Source organism: Pristis pectinata, chromosome 8, assembly GCF_009764475.1.
Source record: "Pristis pectinata isolate sPriPec2 chromosome 8, sPriPec2.1.pri, whole genome shotgun sequence".
In the NCBI taxonomy this organism is placed as follows: Eukaryota; Metazoa; Chordata; class Chondrichthyes; order Rhinopristiformes; family Pristidae; genus Pristis; species Pristis pectinata.
The window spans coordinates 45,630,029-45,647,486 of NC_067412.1; the positions used below are offsets into that span (position 1 = coordinate 45,630,029).

Here is a 17,458-nt window from a genome sequence, read left to right on the forward strand (position 1 = left end):
ATTCTGCAAACACCGCGGTGTGTCATGTTTCTTCTTCGATGTGTTTGAAATGTGATCGCTGCAAATCGAAATTAATCACACTGCTCTGAGCAATTAACTGTCACAATCTGTGGTAACACACACAGATATGCACACACATATTCACACACATATTGACCGTTTGAAATCTAAGCGCAATTCTGTCATCGTCGTTTAAGGTTCCCGTGAGCAACCTATAACTTATTTCTGTAATTAACTATTAAAATATCCTGTAACGTTGCCCTGTAAAGTTGGGTATACCTTTCTTTTGTTAACCGATAAGACACAAGAAAGGAAACAATACCTGTTCCTCAAAATCATGAGGCGAATCGACTGAAAAGTTAAAATATTAAAAATTTTAAGATAACCCTTAAAGCTCTCTTTAGGTTAGAGTACTCAGTAATCTTAGTATAGTATAAATTCCAAATAGTGCATTCTCAGCTTAATCTCATTTACGATTAGAATATTGAATGTACTGTCCGAAAAGAAGAGAATTCTACATCATCTCACGTTCTCTTTAGTTTCAGTCATTCAAGCATAGATTGCTGGAAATATTAGGTCAGTTTCAATAAACCAGAAGAAAAGCAATTGTTGAAATAATCCAATGGAAATTGAGAAAGGAAACCGAGAACGCACCGCAGAGCTGTGCCCATCCTCCGAGAAACCTTTGCTTGTCCATTTCCATTCAAGTTTCATGAAAGAAAATATTTTTACATGTGGAAACAGTTAAATGTCAATCAGCTGTGTTTCTGTTCCGTTCAGCTCATATGGTATACCTGCCTCATCTTTTATTTTGTCTTTCTGGACAACGCGTGTTAAATTCGCCAGTAAAAAAAAACAGAACTAGAGTGGATTTTAAACTGCAACAACAATTAAATATTATAATTGGTAAGGGGAATATCAGTGGGGAATTGTGAACCTTTTAAATGCCTACATTTTGGCTGAAGAAATCCCAGTAGTAAAATCCTTGAAGACTTCAATCAAACGATAATACAACTTCATCGTTATAAATATTGGACTGCATTTAAAATAATTTTGTATGGGCAATATTGTTTTGGTAAACGAATCATTTGTGAAATAAGATATTCTGTAAATATATACATATTTTATTGATTCGTTTAATATTACCGCGTCTGGAATTTTAATCACTTGGGCTAACTTGTTCAGTGATCTTTTGCACGGTTAGAATTCAGAAGGAAGAAAGTGCGGTTGCCCAACACGGAGCATTCAATGGCTTAATTCATTTTTCGGGTGGAAATTCTATCGAACTTTCCTGCTTAAATGCTGTGAATGTATAAATAATTGGCCACCCTGAGTGCATCTGGTTATTGAAAGTTGAATTTACCTGGGGCAAGTTAATTCTCCAGCGCTGGCGGCGAGCGTGAGAAAGGGGGCTCAATGTCCGAATGCAGAATCTGGTCGGAACTTGTTAACGTGCACTTTCTGGCAGATTGAAATTAAATTTACACCTCGTTGTTAAGCTTCCCGAACTTGTTCAAAAACTGATGTCAAGTATCAGGCACCGTAAAAATCCTACGAACAACAACTCTGGGGTTTTATTAAAACTTAAACCTTGTTTTTCCACGGGTCCTATGGGAAATCACTACCGGTACTGAGAATGTTGAAGTATTTTGTCTGAGTACTTGCTTTCTTTTTAAACAGTTTTTTATTGGAGATTACGGAGCAATAAATTCTTACTATGTCTTTACAATGTTCCATGATTAATTCGGTTTTATCTATCGACTAAAGAATAAACGAAAACACTTGCAGGGACTGGAATAGCTCGGAGCTCTTGGTATGGAGGGGAGCGGTAGTTACGGGGAACTGGTGTGAATCCTGGACGGGCAGGCTGCCTCTCAAGCCATGATCTGTGGGCCCTGTGGAGCAGGGCTATGAACTAACCCACTGACCCTGCCGGGTTCGGCTGTCAGCGCTGAGCTGAACATTACAAGGACGCGGTCACTCCAGATCGCACATGTATGAACAGCGCATTTGCGGTTTTAGATTAGATATAAAGGTAGAAAATCTTCGGCACAGAAAATGACGTGCAATGCCAAGTGATTTTATATTCCGATAGTAGTTCTGCCAATGGAAAGGATTCCACGTCCATGTTCGACTTACACACTGAATCACCGAGTGCCTGAACGGGGAAGTATTTCGGGAAGCGCATCCTAGAGCAGAGATAATTGCAAAATGCAGAGACTATAATAACAAACTTTAACCGGTTCCCCCATTCCAGAAGCTCATCAACATGTCACACCCCCCCTACACTTTCTTCTCTGTTATCCACTTAGAAACACATCTCTCGAATCGAGATGCAAGTCCCGTGATTGATATTCTACAGTTCTGACCACATGTGCACTTACACAGGATTACACCCGGAGCGTTTCCAAATCAACGAAAACTTAACAAGATTTAGAAAATAAGCCCATGTACACATGACATGTTCTTGTGTGTACAGAGATACAGACCAGCAGACAGGAATTAACACATATATTTTATGGATATACATGTGTAACTGCCCACACATATAAATACACATATAAATATGTAGAACATACGGATGGACACTTGCGCCAGTTATTAGATCATTTCCCTTTTAAGATGGGTTATTTGCCAACGTTGAGCTCATCTTGTTACACGGCTAATAAAACGTGACAGTGATGTGCACATGCCCACATTCACATACTGTACCTACACACAGACAGGTATGGCTGCAAACGATTATCTCCACGTTCAGCCAGTGGAAAGTAGGCTCTTCTCTGGTTATAATTAGTGATGAGTGGAGCTTCACTCGTTCTTGTCTGCACTGGTATTATTGGTTTGACTTTGACAGGCGGCGAGCTCTCGCCCTCCACAAGTGCCCCACTTGACACTGAAGAAATGCACATTTGCCTGGAGGTGCAGACAGGAGCGCGCCATCCGGTCAAAGCTTTTCGCTAGCTGGAATGGGATTGAGTCTGGGGCTCAGAGAGAATCCGACCGGTCTCCCAGTCCCTTCCCGCGGATTAGTCCAACTGCCCTCAGTATTCGGGCTGGTGTGTCGCCGCCAATGTTGGATGTTGGCAGCCCGATGGCTCTCAGTTCCAGGGCTCACGCTTTCTCCGTGGAATCTCTAGTGGGCAATTCCCTGAAGAGAAAACATGAAGATATTGGGAATGGGAAGCTGAGAGGCCGATTTAACGACATGCGGAATCGGCCCGGGGAACCGAAGTACGAAGAGGACGAACAGTCTGGTTAGTCTTCTACACTGACTATTGATCCAACTGACTTCCACACACTTCAATACCAGAGAGGTCTCCCTCGACTTCACACTTCAATAGTGTTTGATTAAACCTGCAAGGGACTGTAATAACAACTCAGGAATAATTAAATACTGTTCCAAATTCGATTAAATAATTTATAATCGGGGTCCCGAATGTTCCTTTGTTTTTTTCAGTTAACACGTTATATATATTTTTAATCGTTTTACGTGCAGGTTTTTTTATTCGGGGTTGAATCGACCTCCGTGGGCTTTTATTTTCCCTTTTTAACAGATAGGTTTCTCTTTCTGGAAATGAGAATAGATTAACAATAGAAAATATCAGTGGCTCGAGTGGTTGAGGATTCACAAAATAGACAGTAGATGCCGAAACGTGACTGCCGTTTGAGTTACGTTAGCTAAACTGTAGTAAGATTAAAATTCACCCAGATTGCTATGGTTTGAGAGAGAGAGAGAAACCGTGTCAATGAGCTGGGGGCTTCGGGAGGTTAATGTAACCGCGAGTGAGGCGGCCGCACTGGAAGTGGGTTGGTGACTGTTTCGATCAGAATATTGTTCTTGATTTCTTGCATATGATCAATCAGAGGAGGCGAGAGCAGAAGGGGCCAAAACCCTTACGTCTCCGTCTCCCGGATCACTCGGCGGTGCCTCTGAAGGTCCACAGGTAGAATTACAAGGGACGGATCTTTGGAAGAGGTTTCATGAGATTGGAACCGAGATGATCATCACGAAAGCTGGCAGGTGAGACACTGGCTCTGTGCACGACGTGCAGACCCTTTCACTTCCTTCATTTACTGTGGATGTTCCTTCCTCGGCGTATAACGAACATAACGAAAACTAGTTGTTTTTAAGAGGCATTGCCCGTTGGAAAAAAATCGATAAAGTAAAAACAAAAAGAATCTCACTTGAGTTAACTGAAGATTTGCAAGGTATAATGTGGATTAATGTCTTAAATCAGTTCTGATGAACGGGTCCAGTTACTTCCAGAAATGTGTTTGCTTGGCTGGAGATTTATTTTGAGGCTGGCGTTTAGGGTTGAATGATCTGTTCATTTGGAAGGTTTATAAATGTCTGTAATTTGGAGTTTTGGAAATGGAATCAGAAGTTTATATTAATATCAGACATTTACCGCAATGCAGTTCTGTCGCCTCTACGTACATTAAAAGCGAGCCCACTGATTTGTGGTTTTCACTTTAAAAAAGTTAAGATTTTAATGTTAAGATTTGTATTTCCCCAAATAATGGGATTGCCTGGAAGACACTGCAAGCGGCATTGATTATAGATCGGCAGAATCGGCGAGGCAGGTTCTTCAACCAGTGAAGAAACCCCATTTACAACTCGATAATGTTTCGTACTTTGTCTGCCTCTACCTTGGTGAGGCGGGTCAAAGTGCACATTCAGTTCTAACGGTGCTGATTCCTGCACAGGCGCATGTTTCCCGCCGTCAGGGTGAAAATCAGAGGTCTGGAACCCGAGCAGCACTATTACATCGCCATGGATATTATCCCCGTGGATTCCAAGAGATACAGGTACCTTTCGCTTCAGATCTTCATCGTGAAGACTGAGTTCTACACCGGCACGGTGACAAACCGACGCCGCTGCCCTGTAGAAAACATGACACACACAGACAGTAAAGCGGGCATCCTTTAATTCTCTTTAAATAACCATTCAGCAATTAGATGAGTAATTAACTTCAACTGGAACTTAATCAGCTCATACCGACTCCCTGGGGAACATATATTTTTGCCTACAAAACAAGATTCCCTCAACTTTAGAGTCAAGAGAATATTACATGAGTTCAACATTATACGACATATGAGTAGACATGAGAATTCACAAGAAAATAGGAGTACGAGTAGGCCTCTCGGGCCCTCAATCCTACCCCGCCATTTAGTATGATCATGGCTGATCTATCCCAAGTCTCAACTCCTCTTCTGTGCCAGTTCCCCATAACCCTTAATTCCCCAACCTTTCACAACGATATCCACCAATTTCAGTACCCCGATGTTTGAATGTTCACAACCCTCTGAAGTACAGAGTTACAGAGATTAACCATCCTGTGAGAAGTCCACACCTCAGTTTTAAATGGTCTTAAACATAAGACACAGAACACAGAACATAGAATATAGAACATGGAACAGAGAACATGGAACTGTACAGCACAGGAACAGGCCCAACCAGATGCCAATCTAACTAATCCCATCCGCCTACACATGGTCTATTCCCTGCCTGTCCATGTGTCTATCTAAATGCCTCTGAAACATTGCCATCATATCTGCTTCTACCACCTTCTCTGACAGCATGTTGCAGGCACCTACCACTCTCTGTGTAATAAACTTGCCTTACACGTCTCCTTTAAACTTTCCCCCTCTCATCTTAAACCTATGCCTCTCGTATTTGACATTTCCACCCAGGGAAAAAGACTCTGAATATCTATTGAGCCCTCTCATAATTCTATAAACTTCTAGCAGGTTTCCCCTCAGCTTCTGGAACTCCAGGGGAAACAACACAAGTTTGCCCAACCTCTCCTTACAGTTAGGCAACATCCTGGTGAGCCTCTTCTGCACCTTCTCCAAAGCCTCCACATCCTTCCAATAGTGTGGTGACCAGAACTGCAGACGTTACTCCAAATGTGGCCTAACCAAAGTTTTTTACAGCTGCATCATGACTTCTCAACTTTTATACTCAATGCCCCACTCAATGTATATACCATATGCCTTTCTTACCACCCGATCAACTTGTGCAGCCACTTTCAGGCAGCTTTGGATTTGGACCTCAAGATTCCTCTGTACATCAACACTGTTAAGGGTCCTGCCACCAACTGTGTACTGTCCTTAATATTTGATCACCCAAACTGCAACAACTCAGATTTGGCCAGATTAAACTTCATCTGCCATTTCTCTGCCCAAATTTTCAAATAATCTACATCCAACTATTGCCTTTGACATCCATCCTCATTATGTACAACTCCATCAATTGCATGCAAATTTATGAATTAGACAACTTACATTTTCATCTGAATCATTTATATATATTACAAACAACAGAGAGTCCAGCACTGACCTCTACAGAACCCCACTGGTCACAGACTTCCAGTCAGAATAACACCCCTTCACCACTACCTTCTGACTTCACTGACCAAGCCAATTTTAGATCCATCTTACCAAATCACCATTGGATCCTGTGCATCTTAATCTTCTAGATCAGCCTACGTGAGGGACCTTGTTGAAAGTTTTACTAAAGTCCATGTTATCAACATCCTCTGCCCTACCCTCATCAATCATCTTCATCTCCTCCTCAAAAAGCTCAGTCAAGTTTGTAAGACATGACCTCCCCTGCACAAACCCATGCTCCATAATAAGTGCCTGTTTTTCCAAATGCAGTCCCCAAAAATCTTCTCCAATAATCTCCTTGGAACTCCACGGAAACGGCCGAGGAACTCCGAGAAGCTAAGTGTTTTTTTTCTCTTTCTTCTAACGGTTTCGGAGACAGTGGGGAGGAAGTGCACAGGCGCGTGATGTCAGTCGTTAGCGTGTGCACAGTTTAAAAAGAAATCTGCCATATCCAGCGGGCAGCGTCGGAGCGGGCAGCTGAGTGAGGGGGAAGCAGAGTGATTTGGGCTTTGGCTCAAGGGGCTTTGGCTTAAAAGGGTGAGGCAGATGAGTAGCTGGTAAGTAAAGGTAAGGTTTACCTGTTATCTGTTATAAATTTTTAAGGAGGAAAAAACTAGGTAGGGAGAAAAAGAGAATTAGTTCAGATGGAGGACATGGTGGTATGCTGCAGCTGCTTGATGTAGGAGGTCATGGACCTTGCTGCGGTCCACAATGACCACATCTGCAGTAAGTGCTTGAGGCTGGAGGAACTTCGGCTCAAACTTGATGAGCTGGAGTTGCAGATTCAAACACTGCAGAGTATCAGGGAGGGAGAGAGTTATGTAGATACTGTACATCAGGAGACAGTCACCACCCTTACAGCAGGTACTTCTGGAGTCCAGGAAGTAGCTAGAAGGGTGACTGTCAGGGTAGGGAAAAGGAAAAAGAAAATGAACAGGCAGGTAGTGGAGAGGACCCTGGAGGCTGTTCCCCTCAATAACAGGTTTTCCGCTTTGGAAGCTGTTGGGGGGGATGACCTGCAGGGGCCTAGCAGCAGTAGCCAGGTCTCTGACACTAGGACTGGTTCTGCTGCTCAGAACGGAAGGGAGGAGAAGAGGAAGACAGTAGTGATAGGGGACACGATAGTCAGGGAAACAGATAGGAGGTTCTGTGACAGTGAGCAGTTACTCTACTGGGAGTATTCTATAGGCCCCCTGGTAGTGGTAGTGATACTGAGGAACAGATTGGGAGGCAGATTTTGGAAAGATGCCAAAATAACAGGATTATTATAGTGGGAGACTTCAACTTCCCAAATATTGATTGGCACCTGCTTAGTGCCAAAGGTTTAGACGGGGCAGAGTTTGTTAAGTGTGTACAGGATGGATTCCTGTCACAGTATGTTGACAGGCCGACTAGAGGGAATGCCATATTAGATCTAGTTTTAGGTAATGAACCGGGTCAGGTGACAGATCTCTCAGTGGGTGAGCATTTGGGGGACAGCGACCACTGCTCCATAACCTTTAGCATTGTCATGGACAAAGATAGGAGCAAAGAGGACGGGAAGATATTTAATTGGGGAAAGGCGAATTATGGGGCTATAAGGCGAGAACTTGAGAGTGTAAATTGGGGTGACATTTTTGAGGGGAAATGTACTACAGAGATGTGGTCGATGTTCAGGAATCTCTTGAAGGATGTTAGGGATAAGTTTGTCCCGGTGAGGCAGGGAAGGAATGGCAGGGTGAAGGAACCATGAGTGACAAGGGAGGTGGAACAATTAGTTAGGAAGAAGAAGGCAGCATACATAAGGTGTAAGCAGCAAGGATCAGACAGGGCTCATGAGGAATAGAACCATAGAACCATAGAACAATACGGCACAATACAGGCCCTTTGGCCCACCATGTTGTGCCGCCCTTCAAACCACACCGAAGACTAACCCCTTCCTCCCACATATCCCTCTAACTTAAGTTCCTCCATATGCTTATCTAACAATCTCTTGAAATTGTCCAATGTATCAGCCTCCACCACCACCCCAGGCAGCGCATTCCATGCACCAACCACTTTCTGTGTGAAAAACGTCCCTCTGGCATCACCCTTGAACTTCCCACCAAATACCTTAAAGCCATGTCGTCTTGTTTTGAGCATTGGCGCCCTGGGAAAGAGGCGCTGGCTGTCCACTCTATCTATTCCTCTCAATATCTTGTATACCTCTATCATGTCTCCCCTCATCCTCCTTCTCTCCAAAGAGGAGAGCCCTAGTTCCTTTAGTCTCTCCTCATAATCCATACTCTCTAATCCAGGCAACATCCTGGTAAATCTCCTCTGCACCCTTTCCAATGCCTCCACATCCTTCTAATGAGGTGACCAGAAATGGACACAGTACTCTATGTGTAGCCTAACCAGAGCTTTGTAAAGCTACATCATCACTTCATGGCTCTTATAGTCAATCCCCCGATTTATGAAAACTAACATCCCATAAGCTTTCTTAACTACCCTATCCACCTGCGAGGCAACTTTCAGTGATCTGTGGATATGAACCCCCAGATCCCTCTGCTCCTCTACACTGTCCAGAATCCTGCCATTTACCTTGTACTCCGCCTTGGAGTTTGTCCTTCCAAAGTGTACTACCTCACACTTCTCTGGATTGAACTCCATCTGCCACTTGTCAGCCCAGCTCTGCAAGCTTCCCTCTGCAAGCTTCTACAGCCCTCCACACTATCCGCAACACCACCGATCTTTGTGTCATCTGCAAACTTGCAAACCCATCCTTCCACACCCTCATTTAAGTCGTTAATAAATATCACAAATAGTAGAGGTCCCAGAACTGATCCCTGTGGGTCACCACTAGTCACAGCCCTCCAATCGGAATGCACTCTCTCCACCACAACCCTCTGCTTTCTACAGGCAAGCCAATTTTGAATCCACATGGCCAAGCTTCCCCGGATCCCTTGGCCTCTGACCTTTAGAAGAAGCCTACCATGCGGAACCTTGTCAAACGCCTTACTAAACCCATGTAGACCACATCCACTACACTACCCTCATCAATCTTCCTAGTCACCTCCTCAAAGAACCCTAGCAGGCTTGTGAGGCAAGATCTTCCCTTCACAAAGAGTAGCAAGAAGGGAACTTAAGAAGGGGCTGAGGAGCATGAGAAGGGGACATGAAAAGGCCTTGGCGAGTAGGATTAAGGAGAATCCCAAGGCTTTTTACTCGAACGTGAAGAGCAGAAGGATGGCTAGAGTAAAGGTAGGTCTGATTAAAGACAAAGGTGGGAAGATGTGCCTGGAAGCTGTGGAAGTGGGTGAGGTTCTCAATGAATACTTCTCTTCAGTATTCACCAAGGAGAGGGGTCTTAATGATGCTGAGGACAGTGTTGGGAAGGGTAATGTTCTAAAGTGTGTAGATATCAAGAGCGAGGATGTGTTGGAGCTGTTAGAAAATATTAGGACAGATAAGTCCCCGGGGCCTGACGGAATATTCCCCAGGCTGCTTCATGAGGCGAGGGAGGAGATTGCTGAACCATTGGCTAGAATCTTTGAGTCCTCGTTGTCCACGGGGATGGTACCGCAGGATTGGAGGGTGGCGAATGTTGTTCCCTTGTTCAAAAAAGTTAGTAGGGTTAGTCCAGGGAATTACAGACCAGTGAGCCTTACGTTTGTGGTGGGCAAGCTGTTATAAAGGATTCTTAGAGATAGGATCTATGAGCATTTAGAGAATCATGTACTGATTAGAGACAGCCAGCATGGATTTGTGAAGGGAAGATCTTGCCTCACTAGCCTGATAGGGTTCTTGGAGGAGGTGACCAGGAAGATTGATGAGGGTAGTGCAGTAGATATGGTTTACATGGACTTTTAGTAAGGCATTGGCAAGGTTCCGCATGGTAGGTTTGTTCAGAAGGTCAGAGGCTAAGGGATCCAGGGAGGCCTGGCTGTGTGGATTCAGAATTGGCTTGCCTGTAGAAACCAGAGGGTTGTGGTGGAAGGAGTGCATTCAGATTGGAGGGCTGTGACTAGTGATGTCCCACAAGGATCGGTTCTGGGACCTCTACTTTTTATGATATTTATTAATGACTTAGATGAGGGTGTGGAAGGGTGGGTTAGCAAGTTTGTAGATGACACAAAGATCGTTGGTGTTGTGGATAGTGTGGTGGGTTGTCAAAGCTTATGTAGGAATATTGAGAGGATGCAAAGCTGGGCTGATAAGTGGCAGATGGAGTTTAATCCGGAGAAGTGTGAGGTGGCATACTTTGGAAGGACAAACTCCAAGGTGGAATACAAGGTAAATGGCAGGATTCTGGACAGTGTAGAGGAGCAGAGGGATCTGGGGGTTCATATCCACAGATCACTGAAAATTGCCACACAGGTGGATAGGGGAGTTAAGAAAGCTTATGGGATTTTAGCTTTCATAAACCGTGGGATCGAGTTTAAGAGCCGCAAAGTGATGATGCAACTTTACAAAACTCTGGTTAGACCACACTTGGAGTACTGTGTCCAGTTCTGGTCACCTCATTATAGGAAGGATGTGGAGGCATTGGAAAGGATAGATTATGAGGAGATACTAAAGGAGCTAGGGCTTTACTCATTGGAGAGAAGGAGGATGAGAGGAGACATGATAGAGGTATGCAAAGTATTAAGAGGAATAGATAGAGTGGAGAGCTAGTGCTTCTTTCCCAGAGCACCAATGCTCAATACAAGAGGGCTTGGCTTTAAGGTAATGGGTGGGAAGTTCAAAGTAGATATCAGAGGGAGGTTTTTCACCCAGAGAGTGTTTGGTGCATGGAATGTGCTGCCAGGGGTGGTGGTGGAGGCTGATACATTGGACAAGTTGAAGAGATTGTTAGAAAAACATATGGAGGAATTTAAGATGGAGGGATATATGGGAGGAAGGGGTTAGATAGTCTTCGGAGTAGTTTGAAGGTCGGCACAACTTGATGGGCCGAAGGGCCTTATTGTGCTGTATTGTTCTATGGTTCTATAATTTCCCTATCATTAATGTAAGGTTCACTGGCCTGTAATATCCTGGATTATTCCTATTGCCCTTCTTAAACATAGGAACGACATTGGCTATCTTTGAGTCTTCTGGGACCTAGCCCATGGCTAAATAAGATACAAACATCTCTGTCAAGGCCCCAGAAATTCACCCCCCCCCCCCCCATATCCTGAGATAGATCCCATCAGACCCTGGGGACTTACCAATCTTAATGTTTTTCAAGAGCCCCAACACCACCTCCTTCTTAATACTGACATGCTGTGAAATATCAACATACCCTCCTTGATCTCGCTATCCCCTATGTCTTTCTCCTTGGTGGGTACCAATGTAAATTGATCATAAGGACCTCACCCACTTTCTCTCACTCAAGACATTAATTCTCTCCCTTGTCCTTGAGTGGAATTACCCTGTCCCAAGCAATCCTCTTGCTCCTAATATGCCTTGGGATTCTCCTTAATCCTATGTGGCAAGGACATTTCGTGGCCCCTTTTAACCCTCTTAATTCCTTGCTTGTTATTTCCTGCTTCCTTTAGGCCCTGTCTGATTTCAGCTTCCTAACCTTAAATAAGCTTCCTTTCTCTTTCTGTTTAAATTTAAAATGTCTCTCATCATTCAAGGTTGCCAAATCTTGCCATCCCCATGTTTCATCATCACAGGAACATGCTGGTCCTGAACTCTAATCAGCTCCCACATATCAGATATGTATTAATTCCCAGCTACTCCCAGTCTACTTTCTCCAGTCCCCCTGTTGTAATTAGGCTTCTCCCCAATTTAGCACTTTCACCCAAGAATTAGTCTTATTCTTATCCATAACTATCTTAAAACTTATGGAATGATGATCATTGTTCCCAAAATGCTACCCTACAGAAATTTGATCACCTGGCTAGGCTCATTCCCTGGTACAAGGTTTAATATGGCCCCTACTCAGGTTGGACTATCCACATATTATTTCAAGAAACCCTCCTGGATGCACCGAAAAAATTCTGCCCCGCCCAAGCCACTGGCACTAAGGGAGTCCCAGTCAATATTGGGAAAGTTAAAGTCACCCATTATGACAACCCTGTTGTTTTTACATTCTTCCATAATCTGCTACGTATCTGTTCCTCTATCTTCCACTAGCTATTGGGCGGCCTGTAGTATAACCCTATCAGAGTGTTTGCATCTTTCTTATTCCTGAGCTCTACCCATATTGCCTCAGTGGATGTCCTCTTTGAGTGCAGCTGTGACATTTTCCCTATCAGTAGCGCAACTCCCCCACCTCTTTTACACCCCTCTCTGTCATGTCTGAAACATGTAACCCCTAGACTGTTGACAGTATCCCCTCATTCCAGATTTGTCCACCGGAGGAAACATCTCAACATCTACTTTGTCATGCTACCTAAGGAGCTTAAATGTTTCACTAACATCAGCACTCATTCCTCTAAACTCCACAGTCTACATTTTTAGCTATTGTGATAGGAGAACCCTGTCCTTCCAGGAATTAGCCTAATGAATCTCATCTGACTGCCTCCAATATCCTTAAATAAGAGGACCAAAACTGTGTACAATACTTCAGTTGCAGCCTCACTAACACCCAGTACAATTGTAACAATACCTCTCTATTTTTGAACTCTTACCCCCTAGCAATAAAAGCTTATTTACCTTCTGAATTACTTACATAACAAATCGAAACATGTAAACGTTTGTCGTTTATGTAGAACGTTGTACGTGAGCTGCAGATCGAAACCATGGGGCAAAAAGTAACCAGTCAGTGACTGCGGGTATAGAAAATACCGCAAAGTGAGATCTATCCGTCAACAGCTCTATAATCTTATGTGGCAGTAACCGCTCTTCAAAGCAATTTACTGAATGTGTATCCTTAGGTTTTAGATGAGACACTATTCAATGTACATTGGTCTAGGAAATAGTAATTAGAATTTCAGATGGATGGGATGTCTATAGAACTGTTTTCCTTAGAGCAGAGAAGGTTAAGAGGAAGTTTGACTGTTCAACATAATGGCACATAATGAACCCGTTTCTGGTCACCGCAGATCTAGGGAACTCGCAAAACAAAAACTGCTTCTGATCTTGAAAACATTGTCTGTCACAAAGGCTTTCTGCAGGGGGAATTGAATGGGAATTTTTCCAGAGACTTGTACACGTGTATGATGTTGGCAGGTACGTGTACCACAGTTCCCAGTGGATGGTGGCCGGAAACAGCGAACAGTCTCCGCTGACGCCCCGACTCTACGTCCACCCCGACTCGCCAACTTCAGGACAGTCCTGGATGAAACAGGTCATCAGCTTCGACCGGGTGAAACTTACCAACAACGACTTGGACCAGAAAGGACATGTAAGAGTTATCGTCGTCTCAGAAGTGCACACCCCCTCCCCTGAAAACTGTGGCCTTGTAGCCACAATCCGAATCAGCCCAACAAACATATTGTGTGGACGAACCTTCAGGTCTGAGTGAGTGTGTAGACCGCACGGTAACACCTCAGTAATAACGCGTTCGTGTCATGACCCGGAATGATACTGGCGGCAGATTCAATAACAAATTTTCAAGGGGAATTGGGTCGGTGCTTTAAAAGGGAGGAAGGTGCTGGAGTTTGGGAAGCGAGCAGACGACTGGGTATCGTTCGGCGGTTCTTTTACAGAGCCGGCACACACGAGTCTGGCATTTAATGGTCAGTGCACTACGGGAGTCGCGCTCCCACACCGGTCTGTGGGGCTGGGCTGGGCTGGGCCAAACGAGAAACGGCAGCTTGTCCATTCCCCGGGCTGAGCCGGTGTTGAGCAGAACCCACAGCAGCAGTGGAGTAAATCCAGTGGGCTCACGGTGAGCAGGGAAGTAGCTCGCAGTTTCAAACACATGAGCGGAGGATTTTTAACTTTAGCTTGTTTGTTCGTTAATCGAACATGTAGTCTGTGTCGACACGTACAGTACAACGCAAGGGAGATGATGGGCAGTTTAATGCACACAATATGTGTTATTTTTGTTGTAAATACAACGCTGATCCAACATTTGTATCATTCCCGCCAGATTATCCTGCAATCCATGCACAGGTACCGTCCGCGGATCCATGTGGTAGTGAAGGAGGCGGACACGGATCTCTCTGTAAATCAGCGCCTCCCGCCCCATGGACTGCACACCTTCGCCTTTCCAGAGACAGAGTTCACCACTGTGACAGCTTATCAGAACCAACAGGTAAACAGTGGCACTGACAGGCGGGAGGGGGCGAGAGGGGGGCAGCGGGAAGGGAGGGAAGGGGAGAGAAAGGGAACGGACAGCTGAGGGGAAGTCACCTCCCGTATAACGGCTGAATTCTGGACACAATCCAATTACACACATTGCATTAATTTGATTATACACCTTTATCGATTTACATGTTTATATAAAACAACATTCTTTTCATCTTAAATCTCGATTCTACGTTATTTACTGGAACTTAATTTTCTGATACTAAAGTTCTTTGAATCCCCGATCGAAGCACCGCCCTTTCTGCCGTGTTTTTCTGTCAGTTTTCCATTATGTCCCAAACCTTTCCGAGTGTGGCTTCTAACCTTCAGCTTTTAAATCAACCTATTATTTATTGTAACCCCTTTTACTTTCCTTGTAGATCACAAGATTGAAAATTGACAGAAATCCTTTCGCTAAAGGTTTTAGGGATCCCGGGAGAAACAGGTACACACAGTCCTGGTCTGGCGAAACCTTTATTTCAATAGTTCATAGATTCTTCTGTGCGCGGCGATGGAGTTACAGATTCAGATATCATCCTAAACGCTGCTAGTTGGTTAACAGGGGGTGTTTATTGGTTTATTATTGTCACGGGCACCGAGGTACCGTGAAAAGTTTTCTTTTGCATGTCGTCCATACAGATCATTTCATCACATCAATGAATTGAGGTAGTACAAGGGAAAACAATAACAGGATGCAGAATAATGTGTTACAGTTATAGAGAAAGTGCAGTGCAGGCAGACAATAAGCTGCAAGGCCATGGCGAGGTAGATTGTGAGGTCAAGAATGCATCTTATGGTACAAGAGGACCCTTCAATAGTCTTATAACAGCAGGATAGAAACTGTCCTTGAGCCCGGTGATACATGCTTTCAAGCTTTTGTATCTTCTGCCGGTTGGGAAGGGAAGAAGAAAGAATGTCTGGGGTGTGTGGGGTCTTTGATAATGTTGGCTGCTTTATGGAGGCAGCGAGAAGTGTAGACAGAGTCCGTGGAGGGGAGGCTGGTTTCAATGATGTGCTGAGCTGTGTCCACACAGTGTTATCAGGTAACTTGCAGATAGTTAGAGTGATTACAGTAATTGGGGACTTTTGAATGGGGGTTCATTTTCCAAGAGACACGTGACTGTCAGGTGTTCCCAGAATAGTCGTTATACCTTGGATACTGTAGGCGCGATTAAACTGTCCTCTTGCATTTAGGGTTGGTCTGGAGCAAGTGATGGACAATTACCCCTGGAGGCCCACGAACTGCCGGCCATCGCTGGGTTTTCAGGCATTTGACATCCAAAAAACAGGTGTGTGCAATGTCTCTGAATCCGTGAATCCATGTGACCTCAACAAAATGTTCAATCTTTCAATAAGTCTCTGTCTCTTCCACCACCACCTCCTCAGCCAATTCCAGGCTGCCTTTTAATCTGTGAACCTTCCTTCCGCAGCCGGCTGCTTCGACTGCCCGCTGGGGAGACCCGGTACCGGGACCCGCTCCGAGCTGCTTCCGACCTGCTCGCCGGGGCTGCTTCACTTCGGCGCGGGATCCCTCGCGGTGACATGCCGGAACACCGCCCGCTACAGCCCGGTGTGTGACAAGGGCGGCCCTGGACCCCAGCGCTTCGCCCTGCCGGCCTGCGACACCTCGCCCCCCGACCTGTTGGTCACACAGAGAGCTCCGCCGCTCATGCTTCGTGTCCCCTCCGTGTCCTCACTCACGGCGCTGACCGGGAGAGGTGGAGAGGGCAGCGGGCACGGTCTGCACCTCGCTCCCACTGTGCTTCTGTCTCACCTGGCGCACCCAGCGGGTACCGAGGCTCAGCCGGACCTCAGTCCCCACGGCTGGTGTGCGCGGCGCCCTCACTCTCTCTGTGGGTACAGTGTGTCCGCACCTTCTAGACTGGCGGCAGGTCCACTCAAACTGGGGACCCAGCGCACCGCAGGCTCTCCGGTAACTGAGCAGAGCTTCAGAGAGGGTAAGACAGTCCGGTGGACCCAGACTGTCAACCACTGCCTCTAACCAGGCGAGGGCACAACGGGGAGAACTGTAAATGTCCGCTTGCCCTGGGAACAGGCGATTGGAAGTACATTGCGGGACTTGTTTCCACGCAGGACAGCGATTCACCAACGTCTGTGACCGGCTTTTGCTGTTAAAAGAAAAACAACATGCAATTTCGGAAAATGCCGAACTCAGCAGAACAGCTCTGAATTGGATGGGAGATTCATTGTAAAGTTGTTGTCGGGTTGAAGTTTCGTTCTACAATTCATTCCTCGGAAACCAGCGACACCCGCCCACACTGTATGTTTGACTTTGTACAGAGACAAAGGGGGTAACATATTGCAAGGCACAGTCCGATAGATTCTTACACTTCACACAAACCCTTCCTCGACACTTTATGGCGCACTCTGTTCCTCCAAAATAGAATACTTTGGAAGGCTTGGACCTCTACACACATTCAACGTCAATTGGCCGCGCCGAAATGTCCTCCACGCAGACCCCAACACAACACAGAGCACCGCGAGCACTCCTTTAGCTCGGCGCTCACATCCTGAACGTGGGGCCACTTCTCCACACAAACATATTTAAAATACAGTTTATCAGATGTAGATTTCTAAACGTGCGGTAGGACTATTTTGTATCTGAGATTTGAAAGTATTATGCGCATTTGAATATCATTCTCTTCAACATATGAAACCTAACAGCATCGCGTTTGTGAAAAGACAGAACACAAGGGCAGCGTGTTGGAACCACTGGTGGAACATTGTCCCGAAATGTTTCTGATGATCTGATGTATTAATACTTCATCAACGCGGAAGTCACTGGAAGCACCGGTTAACTCCCAGGACAGTAGCTGGCAGCAATATTTTGAAGAGAATTAAACCTATATGTGTATATATA

At 45.2% G+C, this 17,458-nt stretch overlaps 1 protein-coding gene across 1 annotated transcript in view; it reads left to right on the forward strand.

Moving 5' to 3' along the window:
* Positions 1 to 16,579, forward strand: part of LOC127573778 (T-box transcription factor TBX22-like) — a 94,305-nt gene extending 77,726 nt beyond the window's left edge. The window contains exons 2-9 of the mRNA XM_052022284.1: positions 2,855 to 3,254; positions 3,865 to 4,021; positions 4,708 to 4,809; positions 13,516 to 13,690; positions 14,381 to 14,545; positions 14,958 to 15,022; positions 15,772 to 15,866; positions 16,008 to 16,579. Coding sequence (XP_051878244.1) covers positions 2,855 to 3,254; positions 3,865 to 4,021; positions 4,708 to 4,809; positions 13,516 to 13,690; positions 14,381 to 14,545; positions 14,958 to 15,022; positions 15,772 to 15,866; positions 16,008 to 16,579 — 1,731 coding nt within the window. The remainder of the gene's footprint in view (positions 1 to 2,854; positions 3,255 to 3,864; positions 4,022 to 4,707; positions 4,810 to 13,515; positions 13,691 to 14,380; positions 14,546 to 14,957; positions 15,023 to 15,771; positions 15,867 to 16,007) is intronic.
* Positions 16,580 to 17,458: the final 879 nt, after the last annotated feature.